Here is a 21,089-nt window from a genome sequence, read left to right as displayed (position 1 = left end):
TATGAGTTTTGTTTCCTTCTGCAGCCACACCATTTACTGAAAAGGGGCCATCTCTGCCTTGAGACAACGTAGTGTAGAGCTTTGCTGGAGTGAGTTTTATACCTTACCAAGAACTATCGACTTGCAGAGTACGCCCGTGCAAGAAGCATCCTAGTGCCCTCACAGAAACACTCAACAGCAGCCCTGCTATATGCTGACAGGTTTCGCTGAGCCGTCAATAAGGAGTAAAGAAACGCAGCATTGTTCACTATTGCATGCAGCCTAAAAACAGCCATTTGACTGGAACGCCTTCTATCTAAGCTAAGCATGTGCCATGCAACAGCGACACTTGTACGTATATATAACGAGGACCACGACGACATACAAGGCGCGAAAGACGAAGCCGTGGGGTCGGTTGTGCCCAACCGGCCCGTTCAGTAGTAGCTGGGCGTTCTTGCTGTATTTAGCGCTTGCTGCCAAATGAACACGTATTGGTTTTATAAGAGTTCTTGCATCGACAGATTAGGTGGGAAATTAATTTTATATACTTATGAACATCCACCGTAAATCCAAAAATACAATAGCAAGGTGCGCTATATCTGAACAGCGGGAGCACGGCAGAGTGCAGCCTACGCAGGAAGCGGTCCGTCAGTAAGCGAAGCTCTCGCGTATGAGCGCGAGTGTGGTTGAGAAAATACGAGTCGTTTGCTAATCAGTAAAGCCTGGCCTACATCAGAAGCTGCAGGGACGAAGTCAGCAGGAATTCGTGCCCTACATCAGAAAACCCAGACAAACATTTGCGCGTGTTACAAAATAGTGCATCCCAAGTCACTGTAACACTCGTCGGCCCATTAGCGTCCATGCAATACACGTTCATTTTGTGTATCAGCATTCTGCACAAGAGAGATACACATCTCAGCAAAATATCTCACCCCGCAATGCAACCGCAGTGAGTTCAAATGATGTGGCCCGAATCAACAGCGAACCATGGCATTGTCGCATAAACATTGCGGTCATCATGGATGGTGCTCACTCTCATAAATACTGAGTGGTATGAAGATTCAAGTTCCTGACATGGTCTTCCTCCTTTAAGCATCGGCAACGATGCGCCTGGCGAACAGTTGAGGACGCAAACTGCACGTATTGCTCATACCTGGTCATTATTCTGGCTAAAACCCAAACCCAAAACTCAGCATATGCACGTTTTCAGCAAAAGAGCAACACTAAAACAACGATTTAAGCGCACGCGAAACGCCGAACGCTGCCTTGCGCATGCTAGTTCGAGAAGCCCTTTCCAACCAAAAGTGCCGGCGAAGCTTCCCATTTTGGACGAGAGGTGGCGCTCGCTTTTCCGCAAATGGTCCATTGACCTATGCTCTGGGCACGCTCTGGGGCTCTGGTTTGTAGAAGAGCGCAGTGTTTCTGTGTGGATGCAGATCTTGGCGTTAGAGAGGTTTGAGATCTTTATTTACCCCATTCTAGGTCAGTGGCAGAGGTATTTTTAGTCACACCCTTGTTCAAAACTACGACCGGCTTTATTTCAAAACAAAAATTCGCCGCGGAAGAAAGACCACACCGGCGGTCGGCATGGTGCATGGTCACCACGCTGAAGCCACTGAAGCCGCCAACACAAAGCTAAGAATGATACGAACACTGCAAACACTATGCACGGCAAAGCTACGCATGTAATATTTGGTAGCAGCAAAAAGACATAATGCGGAGCAAGCACAGCAAAAAAAATTGAAAATTTTTTCTCGTAATATATGACTAGTTTGCGTTAACGATTTAAGCGCTCCAAACTTGAAGCGGCGATCTTGAACATTTTAAAACGGCGCAGTTGGCGCTAGTAGTAATTTAGTAAATGCTATTTGCGAGTATCGCCGGCACGCGCTCGCTGTATACTTATATCCATTTATCGTGATCATGTGCGGCAGCGGTCGTCGTAATGCGGATGACATGTTGACAGTGGCTTGTTTACAGTGGCAAGTCAGTTGTGGGGCTTTTCATCAATGCTCGTTGCGCCTTCCGCTTGCGTAATGGAGACATCGGGGGCGCATGCTATTCATCCAGTTTTCTTTTTTCGGCTTTGGAATGGAAAGTTGGGTATCATGTGGACGAAGCTTGTGCGGCCCAGTTGCATGAACCTTGCAGTAGCGTGTACAAAACGGTTACGAAATGCAAAGCTTGAGAGAATGCCATTTGTTTCAGCTCACGCATGCACCTCGGTCGGGGCGACCATCAAAATGCGCGCGCTTTACAAAACTGACAACACGGACTTGCTTTCACGGTTCACTATGATGGCACTTCGACAAGTGTTTTCTCTTGGTGCGAATAAGATGCCAACAGATGTTAGTTAACGCGTACCTAGTGGATGTGCGCATAACGTGTGTGCACTATCGGTTATCCGCTGTTGTGGAGTGCTGTGCGCCACTGACCGTGTGCATGCGAGCCCAGAAGGGTACCCGCTTCAGTGCGGCTGTACTCTGTCCCCACAGAAACAGATTCAGCGTCACTGTTTCAGTGAGGAATGTGTCTGATCCTACCTGGTTCTAGCGGGAACCAAATGAGAATTGGTACTTAAACTAGCTTAACTGGTCAAGATTTCTGCCAGGGGTTAGACTTTTCGGTTTAAACCGGAAAACGCCAATCTTGAAATTGTGTTTCATTCGAAAAGGTCAGTGTTTCTGGGCTGAATGTCCCAACTAGCAGGCAAAAATACATTTGGCCACAAAGTGCTGGAACCATATATTCGGTCAAGCAGCGATTTTGATTCAGTGCCGTGTGATGTGTTTCATAATGTGTTTCACCAAAGAAAAAAAAGGAAAAGAAAGTTTGTATGTAGAATATTTGCAAAAAAAAAAGAAACTGGGCAACGAAAGTTATGTTCTCTATAATGAGCACGAATAAAAGTATGCTGAATTAAAAAAATGAAAAGCCCATCCCCTATTCATAGCTCCACAGTGCTGTGGCAGCATGAGTATCTGAGCTGGTGTTTTCAGATGCAGAGGTCGCATTGTGTGCTGCCACTCGAGCATACTAATTGCCACATGTTCCCTATGCAAATGAACTGAGGTAATAACTCTTGTGGCACACCTAAAGCTAAGCAGGGTTGGGCAAGTTGAACTAAATCATATTACTTGCCTTTGTCTTGCACTAGTAAAGGGGTACTTTTATGTGTAACTGCTGCAAAATTGGTTGGCTGAAATGTAACAGAATGAGCCTTAAAGACCAAGGCAAAGCTTTATGTGGATTAATGTGTGTAGGTTTGCTTGTTAGTGGTAGCATACTTGTTATTTGTATGGAAAATTTGTTGCATTACATGGAAGATTTTTTCACTTTTGTTTACATCGTCTTTTACATTACTGCATTGTTTCTGCAGGCAAAGGACATCGGATGGGAGACAGAATGACACCTTGAATGCTATCTGTCTGTCTCAAACATAGGTCACAGTTTGCGTCTAAAGCTGTATTTGGGCAACATGACTCGCAAAGCGAATGCCGTGGTTTATTATAGTGACAATGGAATTTAGCAGTGCTTCTAGCAACAACTTGTAGGGCACATCATATCGGGTTAGTCCAATGTGTTTTTGGGGAATCACTGTTCATCATCATCATCAGCCTGACTATACCCACTGCAGGGCGAAGGCCTCTCCCATATTTCTCCACTTAACCCGGTTCTGTGCTAGCTGCATCCACTTGACCCCTGCGAACTTCTTAATCTCATCCGCCCACCTAACTTTCTGCCGCCCCCTGCTACGCTTTCCTTCCCTTGGAATCCAGTTTGTTACCCTAAGCGACCATCGGTTATCCTCTCTTCGCACTACATGTCCTGCCCATGTCCATTTCTTCTTCATTTCCACTAGAATGTCGGTAACATGAGTTATTTCTCTGACCCACTCTGCACGCTTCCTATCTCTTAATGTTACCCCTACCATTTTTCGTTCCATAGCCCTCTGGGTTGTCTTCAACTTAAGTGGAACTCTCTTGGTTAGCCTCAACGTTTCAGCGCCATAGGTGGGTACAGGTAAGATGCAACTGTTATATACTTTCCTCTTTAGTGATACCGGTAAGCTGCTAGACATAATCTGCGAGTGCTTGCCAAATGCGCTCCATCCCAATCTTATTCTTCTTGTTATTTCCTTTTCATGGTCCGGATCTGCGGTTACTACCTGTCCTAAGTAGACATATTCGCCTACTACTTCCAGTACTTCGCTACCTAATGTAAACTGCTGTTCCTTCCCGAGGCTGTTGAACATTACCTTAGTCTTCTGCATATTGATTTTCAAGCCTACCTTTCTACTTTTCCTATCTAGGTCATCAACCATTATTTGTAGTTCATCTCCCGAGTTGCTTAGCAAGGCAATGTCATCAGCAAATCGCAGATTACTGAGGTATTCTCCATCTACCCTTATCCCTAACTGCTCCCATTCCAAGTCTCTGAATACTTCCTCTAAGCAAGCTGTGAATAGTACTGGGGAGATTGTGTCTCCTTGCCTAACACCTTTCTTTATGGGAATTTTGTTACTTTCTTTATGCAGAACTATGGTTGCTGTGCAGCCACTGTATATATCTTCCAGCACTTTCACGTACGGCTCGTCTACCCCCTGATTTCGCAATGCCTGCATCACCGCCGAGGTTTCAACTGAGTCAAATGCTTTTTCGTAATCAATGAATGCTATGTATAAGGGCTGGTTATATTCCGAGCATTTTTCTATCACCTGATTGATGGTATGGATATGATCGATAGTAGAGTGCCGTTTCCGAAACCCTGCTTGATCCTTTGCTTGATTGAAGTCTAAGGTTGTCCTGATTCTATTAGCGATTACCTTAGTAAATACCTTATACGTAACAGACAGTAAGCTGATTGGTCTGTAACTTTTAAGGTCCTCACAGTCCCCTTTCTTATGAATGAGGATAATGTTCGCATTCTTCCATGGTTCCGGTACCGTCGATGACACCAGGCACTGCGTATATAAGGTGGCCAGTTTTTCTAACACGATATCCCCCCCGTCCTTCAGCAAATCCGTAGTTATCTGATCCTCTCCAGCTGATTTCCCCCTTTTCATAGTTTCTAATGCTTTCTTGACCTCGTCCTTCGTCACTGGTGGAACGTCTGAATATTTTTCCCTACCCATAATCTCATTACGGTCCTGACTACTTTGGCTACTGTAGAGATTTGTATAGAACTCCTCGGCTGCTTTGACTATCTTATCCATATTCATGATGACGTTGCCCGCCTTGTCCCTTATCGCATACGTCTGGTTTTTGCCTATGCCCAATTTCTTCTTTACCGCTTTAAGGCTTCCCCCGTTCTTTACAGCATGCTCAATTTTCTCCATGTTATACTTCCTTATATCGGCCACCTTGCGCTTATTGATTAGCTTTGATATCTCGGCCAATTTGATCTGGTCTGTTGGATTGGAAGCTTTCGTACTCTGGCGTTTCTTAATCAAATCTTTCGTCTCCTTAGACAGCTTACCGGTATCCTCTCTAACTATCCTACCGCCTACTTCTACCGCGCACTCAGTAATGATATCACTGAAATTATTGTTCCTTGCTTCTAGGGTAATGTCGCCATCCTCGGTTAGAGCTGAATACCTATTCTGTAGCGAGATCCTGAACTCTTCTGCCCTCCCCCTCACCGCTAATTCGTTGATGGGTTTCTTTCTTACTAATCTGTGGCGTTCCTTCTTCAGATTTAGGCTAATTCGGGACCTCACCATCCTGTGGTCACTGCATCGCACTTTCCCGATTACCTCTACATCTTGCATAATGGCGGGGGTTGAACACATTATGAAGTCGATTTCATTTTTAGTTTCCCCGTTCGGACTTTTCCATGTCCATTTCCGGTTCTTCCTGTTACGGGGAATCGCTGTTACAGGGACTAAATTTTAATGAATGGAGTAATCACTAACATCCACTGTAATGAGTAGTTACTTCCTTGCTACTGTATTTGAGGCATGGCCTGAACACTAAGACTTTTTGATGATGTTTTTATAGAGGAGTGAGACTATGCAGTGGAGTGAGTTGGTAACGATCCATTGCATCAAACAGCGTGAAAGACACATAGACAGATCAAATGAAAACACAAGATGAGTGCTGGTCCCGTGTCATTGTTTCTTTTATATATGTACATGTTTCTTGTGCTGTTTGATGCGATGAGAATATGAACTGTTGAGAAACACATGCAGTGTGTTCATGTTCTTGCTTATCTTTGTCCTCTGCAACATTCACCATGCTTGTCGCCATGTGCACACATCAATCCAGCGAGTAATATTCTCTTTGCAAAGTAAGGTCTCTTTGCAAAGAAAGGTCAATAGTCTAAACCTTTATGTAGGGGTTCAGCGTTGCCAGGGATACTAGTGCTTTGCTACGCCTTTGCTGTTTTTGTTTTGTGCATCATGGAATCGCATTTATATCTGTTATTCGAGATTTCAAGTGACATCTTTTGCTCCAGTGTTCAAGTTCCTGCACGCGAAATGCATTGACCCTGACTTGTTATTTCTGGATGTTTTTCAGGTTTCTTGCTTCCAGTTCGGGACAAATGGGAACTTGCACCAGCACTCTGTACTGCTAAATTCTGTCATCAGTGCAGACCTTGTGATACAACTGCTCTCATGCTTGTTGGCAAAAGCTTAGATAATCCATTTTATCTACGAGATAGACTTTAAAGTCTAGCAGACTTTTAAGTGTGGCAGTTTTGCAGTATGGACGAAAAGAATGCTGTGCTACTTATTTGTTGTAAAGTGGTAGCATAAATTGATGGTTAGCTTTTTCCAACTGTAGTAGCATTTAAAAGCTTGTCAATTCAGTCTTGTGAAGTTTCAGTTTCCAAAGTGACAGGGATGCCATTGACTTGAAAGTGCATCTTTTTTGTAAGTTAACAAAGCAAGCCTTTTACATACTGTCTGTCGCCTCCACAATCGCACAAAAATATAGAATTTTCCAAACATGACCTAATCGCTGTGGTACCATCATCAGGCTTATTCTAATGATATGTTAAATGCATAAAACATTTGTGAAAGTACCTGATGAGTTTATATTTGCGCTTTGCAAGTGGGTAGCAGGATGCAGGGAGTGCAAAAATTTCACTCTTTGTATCAAGGCAGAAAAGTAAGGCTGGACAGAAAGTGCAAGTGCCCCCCTCCCTTTCTACTGCTTTGGATATGGTGCTTTGATTCCTGCTAAAATTGTGTGCTTCTTATTTAGGGAAAAAAGCGTGTGCTGCACAGCCTCACAGTGCTGAGCCAATTTATGCCTGTGCTGATTAGAGATAGCTTATTGTAATGTTCAGGAAATGACACAGATCAGTTTGCAGTATTGGCAACTGTTTTCCAAGAATATTACTTCAGTTTGGTTTACACAGCCATGGTGACATTGTCTGGAAGGCAGTAAATTAATTGTTAGATGTGTGCTGCTCTCGGTTTTGTTGTGACGGAATGCAGCCTACTCGGTAGTCCTTTGATACATATCGAATTCTACTCGAGGCTAATTTTTCACACTCGTACCACACTAGTTGCATTAACACATACTAATATACTGCTTCCTGAAACCAGTACTCTCCATATGTATAATAAAAGGTCAGACTGTGGCAATAGACATTACAGATTACATCTTGCTGCCAAAATGAGAACTTGCAGCTGCTTGTGGGAAAAGTGTCACATTGTCTAGTAATGCTAAAAAAATCATGTTGCTTGTAAAGTTTCCAAAGCTCTTGATACATCTATAGTCGTAGCTACACATCTCATTAGCACCTGTAGCCGATGGGCCAAACTGCTTTTGTGGTGTGAGTTTTTGTGAATTTTCTTGCTTGCTAAAAGTGACAAGATAGCCTATGGAAGCTGATGTGGAATATGTATCTCCTGGCTATTTAATGAGCAGAGTGTGCATGTAGCAGCAATGGTAGTAGCAAAATACATGTACGCGCACGAGGACGCACAAGGGGAGCCAAGATGGGGGTCACTAACACTAGTGTGTCATACCCTTAAAGGTGGAGCATAGTATCCCCCATAATTTTATGTTTTCAGTCTGAATTTCTCATTCTCAACAAATAGTCCCATTGTTGCTCTAACACGCAGGGCATCTGCAGAAAAGGAACTTTAATTTTATTTTTAATATAAAACGAAGCACCAGCTGCGATGCTGTAAATTTGGTGTTATAACCCTTAATGGGAGGAGTTAGTGCCTGTCGATCTTTGGAATTACTAAAGGGAGGGCCTGGAAATGTTCTGTTGCCTATGCTATTATTTTATTTTTTAATTTTTTTTACTGCATTACAAGTATAGTCCTCATGATGAAAACGATGCGGTCCGTGTGTGTTTGAAGCCTTTAGCACCGGTGCACCTAGCGGATCTGAGCAGACTGGGGCCACTTTTAGCCACTCATCATATCTGGAAGGTGCTACTAATGTAATACATCTCCCGTCATCCAGAATGCTGTATGATAGCCTATGTATTTCCTGCTATCTCTCTTCATTTCCTGTAGCCGTTTTCACGCTTTTGTTATTGGCGATTTCTTTACTTTAGTAAGTCTGGAAATATGACCACTGTGCCAGCTTGACAGAATCCACACTGCTTTGTGAAATGTGTTTTCGCGAGATGGTCTGTTTAGTGTGTGGATTTTTTTTTCTTCTCAAGACTGTTTTGTATATTTAACCAACTCCAATTTAGTTGCTTTGAAGTGCAGTTTTGTGAGGGTTGTGTTGTTACATATAATGAAAACAATTTGTACTGCTCTAGCTGTACTGATAGTTTGTGAACTACTTGTACTGCTGCAGTTTATTGTTTTGCTTTGTGAACATGACTGTGCACAGTTTCTGTGGCCAGATGTGTTGCGCGAGGCAAGGCATGCTGTCACGTTCAGGTTAAGTGTTAGTGATGTGGAGAGTTTACCATTTTAATATCATTTTAGAAATTTCTTGAGGTATGGAAGTGTTTAGATGGTCTGTTAATTCACACTGTTAATTACTGCACAGAATCTCTGTTAGAAATATGCATGCCACTTTGCTAATGAATGCGGCAGGTCCCAAGAACTGTGCTGTGGTTTGTGTTGCTCTCCTGGCAGTTCAAAGGTATGGATAGAAATGAGGGCTTTCTTATGCAACTGCATCGCAGAGGCAGCTGCATCACAGCCATACAAGTTGTTAGCTAACTGGCGTGCATACTTTGACAAAGGTTGTGCTTGATGCCTTTGGAACTGTGCTAATTCAATCAGTTTATTTAGAACAGCCACAATATTGAGTTGTAGTTGGCAGGTACCATTTTCTTGCAACACAATGATTTGCAGCATGTTCTGAAAGGACTTAGTGCCTTGAAAATAACCTGGCATAGAAAGAACATTTTTTTCCATGTGTCTTGGGGGGGGGGGAGTTTATCTACGATTCTGGCTGTTTGAAAAAGCAAATGTTCTATAGACTAGAAAACCAGCAAAAGCCAATACACCTGTTGTCCGCTATATTCTGTGCTGCATGTCACATGCTATAGAAGAGGGTAAGCCATCATTCTGGCTTTTTTGGTAACTTTTTGTGCATTTATTTCATTGATAAAGGAGACCTAGGAAAACAAATAGGACAATTCTGATGTTTTTTGTGCACTGTTTTTGTTTTATTTTGCTACACTAACTTGTATCACATCTCTGACCTAGCCGACTCATTGCGTGACAACACAGTTAAGCGAGAGATGTTGCTTTTTCTCGCAGCATGGCCGTCGTCCCTCATAGTGACGCCTGTGCCCGAGTGCTCAAACGAGCAACGAGTACTGTTACCGGTGCCCCCTCCACTGATGAGTGTGACTAGTGTGGCTCACCATGGAGGAGGTCAGTGGCTGCCCGAGATAAAGGTTCTTTGTTTCTGTTGTCTCTGCTCTTCTTATGCCGTTCCCACCGCAGTTTGTCCATACCAAAAAGGACAGTGAGGAAAATTGCACCCAGTTTATGTTTTAGTAAAAACTGATTCTCTAGCTTTTCTGGCTACATAGATGTTTGTGTCGACAAAAAAAAAAATTGTTGACAACCCCCATTTTGCTTGGTAAATTGCCCAATAGTGGCAATACCTTTAGTTAATTTCTTGTCCTCTGCTAGCTTATGAGGGCTATGTCAGAGTACCGTGGATTTGTTTTCAGTGAAGCAGTGGCTTTTTCTTTAGAGAGTGGTGATCAAACGATACAGACCTACTTTGAAATTTGTACTCACTGTGCCTTGCAGGCCTGCTTGATTACTGCTTTATGTGTCACTTTTATCAGCGTCATACATATATTTACAGAAAATTTGAATGTAGGACCCAGTCTTGTGGTACCAGAGTGCTTTTTGGCATCTCACTACTGTACTTTAAAATGCATTTACTAGCTTATTCATTTAGAACATTTGAGACCCAGCTTGACATTGAACAACAAAATAAAATGCTAATTTTTCTGCCGGATGAGTAAAATATGCTCTGCCATTAATATGCTACTAAAATTGGAAGGTGACAAGTGTGGAGAAGAAAATTGAGCAAGTAAGGCATGCAGGGTAACATGCACGATTCTCAAAAAGAATATGAACTCCCAAGTAACCTTTTCTTTTTTTTTTTTACAGTGTCGCAGGGTACAGCATGTATGATTACATCATGGGTGTAAAGCTGCAAGGATTTAGTTGTGTACAAAGTAGGTAATGGTTGGGCAATTAGTTAAAAAATTGAAAAGTGCCAATATGTTCAGTCACATGTGATATGCATCATATGCATTAAAAATGCCTCATCTGTAACTATTATGCATGATGAAACTCTGAGACATGAGAGGTAAATTTTCCTTCCCCTTGCATCACAATGATGGGAGAAGCTCTTGCAAGCCATAATGAGTTCTGTCACAGACATTGATTTGGCTAGTGACTACTGCACAACGGCGATCTGTTGGAGCATTAATTAGATCGAAAAGAAAAAAGCCTTTTTCGAAGAACAGGAAATCTGTGGATATATATACAAGCGTGCAGCATAAATAGCTGGAAAGTGCAGTACAGAATTGCAATAGTGAAGGATAGGTGCTAATGACAGCCTTTGCAAGAAGTGTACAGCCTGAGGGCTTCGCTTCTCGGGCCTTGCTTTGTAGTTCACTGTGCACTACCAGCATTCTAACCTTTTTGATGGTGAGAGGAAATATTGCCCTTAGTGAATAAAGTTGAGCAAGTTGGTAAATATTCATGATGTATGAGGCAGTACAATAGACACGGACAGAAGAGAAGACTGAGATAAGTGCTTGTCTCAGTCTCCCGTTCTATCCATGTTTACTGTGCTGTTGCCCATCATGAATATCATCCTTACCTCTCCAAAAGCAAGTACTTCCCACAGATGCTACAAGTTGCATGGTCTGACATATCTGCACTTTCATGCTTTACAGCTCTGCCAGTAGTTCCTTTCAACCTGTCTGCTTTTCATGGAGATTCTTCTGCCAGAGGGCCATGCGTGCCAAGCGACAGCCAGTGTGACTCAGCTGGGAGCAGTGCAGTGCATGGGAGGCCCATGGACATTGGCACAGAGTCCAGTGTGCAGCCCCAGGACGCTGTGCCGCTTGGTTCCAGGGCGGCACCCAAGCCCTTCTCCTGCCACGTGTGCCCCATGAGCTTTGGCTTCCACTCCCAGCTGCAGGTTCACCTGCGGTCGCACACCAAGGAAACCCCCTTCCGATGCCCCCACTGCTTTAAGGGGTTCTCTCAGAAGGGCAACTACAACCGTCACATGCGCATCCACATGTGAGCATGGTAAAGAAAACATCAGAGGAAGCTGTTCAAGGGGCTGAGTGATGTCCTTTCGATGCATGTTCTTGAACTTCGTAGAGTACAAAGCGAAAAAGGAGAGTAAAAGGCTGTGGCGTTAAGCGCACGCCACCAGCATGTTTCATTTGATGGGTAGCCGTGTACATTTACAGTAAAGTCTTGACGATACAAACATCACGGGATTGCACAAATATTTTTATCACGTAAATTGATGTCATCAAAAAGCAAACAGGCTGTTTGCCCTTCAAATAGGATCTGTATGGTAAAAGCACAAGGGGAGTGCATTCACGCAAATCTGTTTGCTGCTGATGAGGTTTATCCACAGCCGTGAGCTACTTTTCAGTGCTCGTGGTGCATATTGGGGCACATTGTGATCATTGCATCGACACTGTGAGAGTAGCATTCTAGCAAAGGCATTCACAGCTTTTGTTTTCGTATCATCAGTGGTGGTGTGGAAGTGTGTATGGAAAACCTGTAATTCTTTACATCATAAACAATGCACTTAGTTCGACTAGGGAATTTTACCAATCTCCTTTGTGCTGACATTCGTACTAACTATGACTGCGTCATTTATGTTCTACTGCATATGTCAGTTGAAGGAAAAAAAAAAAAAGAGTGGTGCATAAATCTATAGTTTTTATATCGATTACATAATTTTGTTGCATCACTTTCATCATCAGACGAGTTGTTTCTACTCATGATCTTTATTTAGCACTATCGTATGGCACCCCACCGATGCTATTTCCATCAAGTCTCCAAAACTCATCACTCCATCTGGCTTGAAGTTTCCCTTGATTATGCTTCCCTTCACTTGGTGTCCACAACGACATTCCACTAAAAAATCGGTTGCAAGCTTTTAGTATTGCATATTTTGGCTATATACATTTCTTCTGTCCACGACACGCACTTGTTCCCAAATGTGCGATGGTTCCTTTTCACCCCTTGTTGTCTTGGGTCATTGGAGGATCATGACAGGCGTGCAAGCTGTGTGGCCATGGATACTGAGTCACACAGTTAAGTCTTTGCTTAGCTCAGAAGAAAGTTTCGAAAAGGAACAACAAAATGCACGCATGCAAGGTCACTATTGCCATCTATCAACCCTTTACTGCTCTTAATGGTTATGTGCTGCATTGATGAAAAGAACTATGGGGGTTAAAGCATCTCTTAAGCCTAGTGATAGAGTGAAAGATGCGAGTGCTGCAGTGATAGCTTCTGTAACACCGCCTTTTCAATCTGCGGGTTTTTCATAATTTTTCTTTAAGTTAGGTTTTGGTAAAAGGAAGGCACGTTATACTTTTGGGTGGACACCACGAAATGGTGGACACCTATACCTACCAGGTCAAGGTCATGCTTTCATACTTTTTCTTGTAAATTATGCACTGGTTTACAAGAAAGGAAAGACGCAGGATCTGTCAGACTTGAGGGAAGGGAGGAAGGTGGGGTGAAGGTGAAAACACTGAAAGAGGATCCATAATGGAGCACCACAGAGTAATTTTGGCCACTTTGGGGCATTTAAGGGTGGTGCACTGACACTGCACAACAAAGGGCTTCCTCTCCATGTAAGTTAGGTTTTAAGTAAAGGAAGGTGCAGAATACTTTTGGGTGGACACCACAGAATTATGGACACCCACACTTCATTAGGTCCTGGTTACTAGGTCAAATCTAGTGCCAGGCAAGACTTGCTCTACCTAATGTAGTGAAAAGGCTCCACCTAGTAGTGAAGCTTTCGTTTCAAAATGCCACCACAAACCATGGGAAGATTTTTTTGTGAAAATTTGAGAAAGCTGTACAATTGCCTTTGTTACTGCCTTACGCTTGAACTTTAACCTGAAACCATTGCTAGACCAGAGCATTGGTCAGCCGGCTGTGCTAAGTGGAGGTTTGTTTCACTTTCAGGAGATACATTTGTAAGCACAGGCTGATTTTGGCTTTGCTTGCCTGATGCCTGTTAGTCAGTCTGGCTTACCTATCCAGTAGAGCATGTGGTTTAGCTGTTGTGTGAGCCCCTTTCAATTCATAAATTATCCCCCGTTCAGCACACATTTGAAAGCTATTTTAATTGTTACGCAGTACTGGCTATGTCAACATTTGACTATTATGGAGTAGTAGTTATATAAACAATTAGCCAGGCCACAGATGCTGTACAAGCAGAAATGGCACATTTGATGTACTAATCTGATAATTCTTTTCTTGTGTTTAAAAGTTTCAAGAGCGATGCTCTGGTGTTTTCTTGAAAGAAAAGGTGTGTTTTTGAACTGTTGTCTAATTTAAGCCAAAGAAAATTGCCAAGGTGAGGTTACAGGCCTTTATAGTTGCATTAAAGATGCAGTTGCAAAAAGTTTTTCATAGTAGTTATAGTGGCCGTGCAGTTGGAGAGTATTTGAATTATGTGGGCTCTAGCTGTTCCGTTTGTGAGTGAAATTTCTGGCCGAAGATGCCAACAGATTGACTAATGTTGCGTGAATTAAAACTGCATTTTGGACTTGTCAGAATGATTGTGTTCGCTTGAAAACAATTCTAGCTAGGATAAGAACACATTCCATGAAAGCCTAACTACGTGCAACATGATTGTGTTATGCATTCCAGTTCTCAGAGAGTAAGCTATTAATGTACAAACTTGATCTGATAAAGTGCACTTTGTTTTTTAAATTACCAAGGGTGTAAAGAGAGCCTAAACACCAATACGTGCTGAGACGAAAAGGTACTGAATGCCAGCAGTAGTTCCAAATGGGGTCTCATCTATGTCTGCATATACAGCAAGTGCTGGTGCTAGCTTGCAGACAGATGTAAAAGCTTTTTGATAGACTACTGTGATTATTTTTCCTCTTGAAGAAGAGCCATATTAAGATCTTAATGCTTCTGAAGATCTCACGCTAAAGACCGTGCATGGGATGGTTGGTTGGCTTTCGAGAGAAGTGACTAGTATGAGAAGAGTGCTAGAGAATCTTTGAAAAAAAGGTTTCAAACGGCACAAAGCTTTTTGTAAAAGAAAAACAAATACTTTTCGCATACATTTTGTGGAATTCTTAATTTTAGGAAGAATGTGACAGTCTCGACCGTATTGCCATTATATGAGGCATCTTGTATTGCACGCACCTGTGAGTACAGTCATTGTAGGGTATTTCAAATGTTTTTTATTCACTGCTTTTTGAAAATGCATTGCTATTCTGAACTTAAGCTAAATGAATTGATATGACTTGTCCAAATTATTAATCAGCATACAGCTGCAATGTTTGCAAACTTTTCCAGCATGAAACTTTACAAAACCAAACAGAGGTGGAAAATATTTCGTTCATTTACAAGGCTTTCAATATGGAAGGTTATACTCAGATAGTTAAATGCCTTAGTGTTTAAAAATGAAAATAGGGATGTAAATTAGGCAAATTGTGAAACAGAATTCACAGATGGGTTTTGCAGTTGTGTTTGAGTGTGGATGGACTCTGTATCTATTCGAAGACTGAGGGGAAATGAAATGTCGCAGCTCTATGCTGTAAAGCATTTGCAGCCGACTAGAGCTTCATAGATTGTGCATAAGTAAAACATCTCATTGTGCCTCTTGGAACTTAAGAGAAAGCACTGCATCATATTGTTGCAACTTTCACTTTAGTTTGATGCAAGGCACACTTATGTACAAAAGTCTTTCCATGCGACTAAGCACTGTTAGTGACACTGCCATTCCACCCATTTCACACCATGGATAGACAGGTGTGCCTCATGGTATGGGTGGAAAGTTGTCTTCATTTGAGTAAAATGAAGCTAGCCGTTTTATCTTAGTAAGGTGTGGGTATGGGCTAAGTAGTAAAACATTACGAGCACAAAAGTGTGGAAGACAGGGACAAGAAAGAACGCGGATTAGTGCTTGTCCGTGTTCTTTCTTGTCCCCGTCTTACCGTTCCCTTTCCTTTTGGATTGTCGGGCATGTATGTTTTAGTTTGATAGGTGCTGATATAGCTACATTCACTTCGTACTGGCCTGCCACATTTTTCAGCCCATGGGTGATGCGATGCAGGTATGAAAGAACAGCAACTTTTTTTCTTCTTTCCCCTCGATGATCAAGAGTTTGCTGAGTATCCTGCTGTTTCACTCACTTGAGCAAACGAGAGCAGGCCTCTGTGACCCTAAACATTGGGAACGCGGCAAGCCTTATTCTGGAGAGTTGTGAATGGAAACTATCGCTGATACCGTGTTGGCGGGATTTTGTCAAAGAATTCCGGAGGCAAGAACCTACAATGCAGTTTTTAACAATTTTTGAATGACCTGAGTGGGAACTAAGGAGCGCTTTTGTTGATCTTGGGTTATATTTTCAGCAAATATGCCCGGGATCGAATCGTAACCGTATGTCCAAGAATTGCAACTCGTCGTTGGATGGTGCCTCGAAGGTGAATTCAAGGCCTGAACCGCAAAGTCTAAAGACCTTCAAAATGTCATCCATGTGCGCTGCCAAACCACAACGAAACGGTCCGTGGATGGCTACCTGGTGTTTACGGACCGTGGCATTGTGAGCGAAAAATCATGAGCATGGTGCAGGGAGGAGTTAGATGGAAGCAGACATGGCCGAGCACTAACTGGATGCAGGGTTGCCCGACATTAAGTTTGGCAGGAGCTGCCAACTCGGGCCTCTCCATTTCTATCGGAGGGTGACGTCAGAATCAACTTGCCAGGAATCTTGCATTCATGTTACCTCTAGGCCGCGCAGCAAGTTTATACCGCTTCGGCAAAGCGGGGCTTTATATGTGGGCAGGTAGCTTACGCTATCACGCCATACGCTTAAAGGCAGAGCTTAAGTGTCCTCCATAATTTTTTAATTCATAATAATACTGATGCTGGATTTTCTGGAGAACGGGGCCTTTACTGCTATCGCGCTAAACATTGATTATCTCCTATGAGTCTACAGTCTGCAAATGCTGGGTCTACAATACATGTTAAAAAAATATATGTATACATGCTTGCCTTTCAAATCACACCAAATCTAATCGAGGTTTATTAGTTTAATTTATTACAAAATGTGAATGATACAGTGAAGGGTCCCAGAATCAGAAGACTGTACAGGGACCATCAGTAGATAAATACAGCATAATAAGAAATAACTGCAAATTCACTGGATTGGTTACAACGTAAAGAAGGAATACCCCAGCAACAGAAAGCCAGGATGTGGTTAACAACGACAAAAGTAGCAAACTTATGCAAAAGTGAAAAGATAAATATTTGATTTTTGCAACAGAAAGACCATTACTGTGTTTCTGAAAAGTTATCACAATGACAACGTATTTCAAAATCGAATGGCTGCAAAGTGTCATTTTTTCAAAACTAGTATGAACTGTTGGAAGTAGAAAACATTTTAGCTGCAAACCTAGAACAACTGTATCAATCAACATGCTGCTGATTGTGCAAACCTAGCAAAACGGTTTTACTCAACAAAGTGCTGATTAATAATTTGGAAGGAAGTAGGGCTTAATATCTTGAAGCAGCTTGGGCTGTAAGGGATGCCATAGTGGATAATTAATTTCAACCACACAGGGGCCTTTACCGAGCACTGACATTGTACAGCACACACGTGCCTCTTGTGCTTTGCTGCCATTGAAACGTGGCCGCCACAGCAGAGTTTAAAGCCTGGTACGAACCTTGCTACAGCAGTCGGTTAAATAACATGATACTAACAGGATAATGAAAAACGCAATGAACTAATATAAAGTGATAAAATGCTATGCAACATGGAAAATTAGAAGACAGAAAGCTACCACGACTTTTTAAATGTTATACAAAATAAATGTGGCAACGATAAGTATTTTTCCGTGAACCAATCTTTTAAGCAAAATGAAACAATTAGTTGTATCAAATGTTTTAGTGGAATCTGATACAATTATCAGACAAAAATATGATTAATGGCGATGGCTTAAAACAATCAGTCACTCAGATGAGAGGAATTATTCCCCACACTTTCTTCTTGAAGTTCAATAATAATGGCTTCTTTATAATTCTATGCATTGCTTGTATAAGTCAGAACTCTTATAGCCCATTCTGATTTCAGCTGTAAAGAGCATTCCACCACATTTAGTTTCACAAACACTATGAAGGACTTTTTTGGGAGACATCATGGCCATGCTTCTGCTGCACTTACTTCGCTAGCTTCCTGCCTGTGGTGACATAATGTAAAGCAGTACACTGCAGTTGCTGCTTGCGATTTCAGCCAGGCTGTTTTAACCAAGGTGCCATTCATCAGCCATATTCTTCATTTTCACTCTAAGGTCAGACATAATGCTCCATCTATATGCTCCTAAACAGACCACAGCTACCTAGTTGCATAACATCAACAATGAAAGCACACAGCAAGTATGACAGAACTTCATGACAGCAAGAACAGCACCATGTCTGGCAAGGGAGGGAGGAAGGCGAGAGATAAGGTGTGGATGACAACACCGCAATGGTTTTGCCTGAGGTGCCACAGACAGTTGTATGTGCAGTCCAAACAGCATGAAGGCTTAAACATGAGTTATGCATAGTCTGTAGAGTGAATTTTAGACGATTTCTTTAATGCAGCACTCTTGCATCTGTGCACTCTTATAACAACATTTCTTGTATATCTTCAAACAAACAAGTGTTTTTTTTTTCCCCTGAAAAAGCGAAATCCAGGCACTGAAATTAGGTGAGCTTCAGCTGTCGTGCGTTTGCTCAGAGGTCTTTCCTTTGAAGACTTAAAATTAAATGGGCCGTATAACTACCATTTTAAACTAAATCACTTGAAGCTTCCAACGTGTTGTGGATAAAAAAGCTTTCCAAGTTTTGGATGGTTTCTGCCAAGGTGGATTTGGCTTTTTAAGAAAAAAAATGTGCTTCAAGTGTCTTCTACAAAGTCAACTGACTACAGGTACTGAAAGCTATCTTCATTTACACTTCAGTTGATGCATCTATGAAAAGCTTTTCCCAATTTTGGCCAGCAGAAATAGCTATGGTGCAACATGTAGTCACCAACACTGGCCAACAACAAAGTGTTCATCACCGGTTGCCCGAGGACTGTGCCAAAGCTGGCACATTTTGCACAATGGCAGTGCCATGCTTCACGTGCATGTCCTCATGCCTTTTCAGCTGCAGCCTCTGCGCGTACGTCATTGGACAAAAGCGGCACTGCAGTGGTCTCTCACCAGTGTGTATTCGCATGTGGCTCACGAGACCAATCTTTTGTGTGAAGGCCATGGTGCAGTGTTCACATTGAAATGGCTTCTCGCCAGTGTGTATGCGAAGGTGTGTGACCAGGTTGCTTTTCTGTCGGAACCACTTGTTGCAGTAACTGCACTGGAACGGGCGCTCGCCTGTGTGTGTTCTCCGGTGATCCTTCATACTGCTCATGAAACTCGTGGTGTAGCTGCATGCACCGCACCGCAGCAGTCTCCTTCCTTCGTAAGTCTTTTGTCCTGGTGGTCGGCCATGTCTGCGAGGTGTGTCCCCTGTGCCTGCGCCACGGGAGAGGACATTTTTACAAAACTTTACGTGCATTTGGCATGAATTTTCGCTTCTAAGAAGCTGCTTGCATCTAAGCCTTGCAAGAGTGGGAAATTGGAAAAGGTAAAAAGGTATTCTCTTATTGCACTTGGGTCTAACGTGTTGCCAGTGCACATGCATTCACAAAGATTATTAGATAACTTAATTCTGATGCAATTCTTTCCTTTTTTTCTGCTAGGCAGCTGGCATGTCAGCACAATGATTAGATAGAGAGATAATTCTGTAAGGTTAAGGTCAGAGTTTAAAGCTACATGCATCAAGAGCTGTTGTTTCCGATTTGCATTAGAACATACTGTAGTGTTCTGAAACAAAAACGGATATATATATATATTATTCTATTTATACCATACCGCAGACCTAAATATTCAGTCCAAGTAGATGACAAACTAAATAATACATATATAAGATAAGAATTAATTCTTTTAAGTAATGAAGAGACGTTTCAGCATATTTTGCACCATCTGTGAAATGCATGCAAAATTCCATTTGTGCAAATTGCTTAGAGCCAATAAAAGGAACTAAAGCTACACTTTGAGACATACAATTGTGCCTAGTCGTCAGCAAAGGGCAAATGAAAAAATGCAGGAATGGAAATAAAGTGAAGCTAATGCACAAGGTGAGAGGACTAACCTGAAAACACCAAATGTCTAAAAATATCAACCTGGCATGTAAATGAAAGATTTTTATGCAAAAATGAAAGGGTAGTGCTAGCTCAAAAGCTACTTGCATTTGAACCTTGACAAACGTCCATAGTAAACTGCATTGCAGAAAGATTTCACTATAAAAACACTTTTACTATAATAGTTATAGAAAACACTGCACTCTTTTTTATCAAGCTTTCAGACACAACACAATGAAAGTCAAGGGATGAAATACAGTGAAAAGTAGTGAATAACTACGTAATTGGCACAGGACGATAATTTCCTGATGCACAAGCAAGTTTTCACAATTCTTAATATATATCTTAATACCCCCCTTTTCTCCCTCCTCATATCAAACTCAAATCTACAGCATATCCAAAAACTAAAGATCACTGCATCCTATCAGGCATTGAGATTTCATTGCTTCTTCTCAAGCAATTCATTTAACAATACATTTCTGATTTTGGCAAGGTGATAGACCAGTGTCTTTGGAATGTCATCAGCTCGGGTTAATGACGTTCTAGTGGATATCAAGAAGAGAAATGGGTGTGGGCAGGACACAAAGAGAGGGTAACCGATGGTCGCTGAGGGTAGCTGGATACCAAGGGAAGGAAAGCGTAGCAGGGGGCAGCAGAAAGTAAAGTGGGCAGACGAGGTAAAGTTCGCAGGGGTCAGGTGGAGGCAGCCAGCAAAGTACTGCGTTAACTGGAAGAATATGGGAGAGGCTTTCACCCTGCAGTGGGTATAGCCTGGGTGATGATGATAGTAGAACAATGGCTAAGCCGCTGCTGTTTTAAATCTAATCAATAAGCAAACAGAAACCTAAATGTGCCAGACAGATGCTAGTGCACTCATTGCCAATAAAGCCTGTGCTTGCTAGTAATCTCTGCCACTGATCATCCTGCACGATAGATTGATGACCTTGAGACCTCCTCAAGTTAGTAAGTGCCGACTGGGCAACCTCCAAAACCTGTGTTCAGGGCAAACCTATTTTTTGAGGCGTGTAATGTGTATGGACCTGCATACACATGAGCTATCACTAGACTACCATGGCTACAACAATAGCAAAAGTACACAACAGCCAAGCACCAATCCCACTGTTTACATTTCTTTTAGTGGATGCTGGAACTTCTATATTGCACAGTCTACTGGGAGATGCAGTAAATGGGGCTGTGTAGTATTTGTAGTGGGGACAAAGGCTCGTACAACTGCAGTTAATGTGCACCTTGCAA

At 42.3% G+C, this 21,089-nt stretch overlaps 1 protein-coding gene and 1 long non-coding RNA gene across 4 annotated transcripts in view; both read left to right on the top strand.

The window, feature by feature from the left end:
• The first annotated feature begins 1,855 nt into the window (after positions 1-1,855).
• Positions 1,856-15,891, top strand: LOC146178284 (zinc finger E-box-binding homeobox protein zag-1-like). 3 transcript variants are annotated; one of them, XM_084578123.1, is made up of 4 exons: positions 1,856-1,965; positions 3,928-3,992; positions 9,674-9,790; positions 11,344-15,891. In XM_084578123.1, the coding sequence occupies exons 3-4, from the start codon at positions 9,757-9,759 to the stop codon at positions 11,697-11,699; spliced, it is 390 nt and encodes a 129-aa protein (XP_084434249.1). In that variant the 5' UTR covers positions 1,856-1,965; positions 3,928-3,992; positions 9,674-9,756; the 3' UTR covers positions 11,700-15,891. The 3 variants fall into 3 exon arrangements, with proteins under 3 accessions (XP_084434249.1, XP_084434247.1, XP_084434248.1); XM_084578121.1 differs by having other exon boundaries at positions 3,928-4,002; XM_084578122.1 differs by lacking the exon at positions 3,928-3,992.
• A 2,941-nt stretch (positions 15,892-18,832) lies between these two features.
• Positions 18,833-21,089, top strand: part of LOC146178283 (uncharacterized) — a 34,915-nt gene continuing 32,658 nt past the window's right edge. Inside the window, exon 1 of the long non-coding RNA XR_014700593.1 lies at positions 18,833-19,114. This is a non-coding gene — a long non-coding RNA (uncharacterized LOC146178283). The remainder of the gene's footprint in view (positions 19,115-21,089) is intronic.

Source organism: Amblyomma maculatum, chromosome 9, assembly GCF_055883805.1.
Source record: "Amblyomma maculatum isolate TAMU_Amacu chromosome 9, ASM5588380v1, whole genome shotgun sequence".
In the NCBI taxonomy this organism is placed as follows: Eukaryota; Metazoa; Arthropoda; class Arachnida; order Ixodida; family Ixodidae; genus Amblyomma; species Amblyomma maculatum.
The sequence above is the reverse complement of the archived record's forward strand: the minus strand, read 5'-3'. Positions and strand labels throughout refer to the sequence as shown.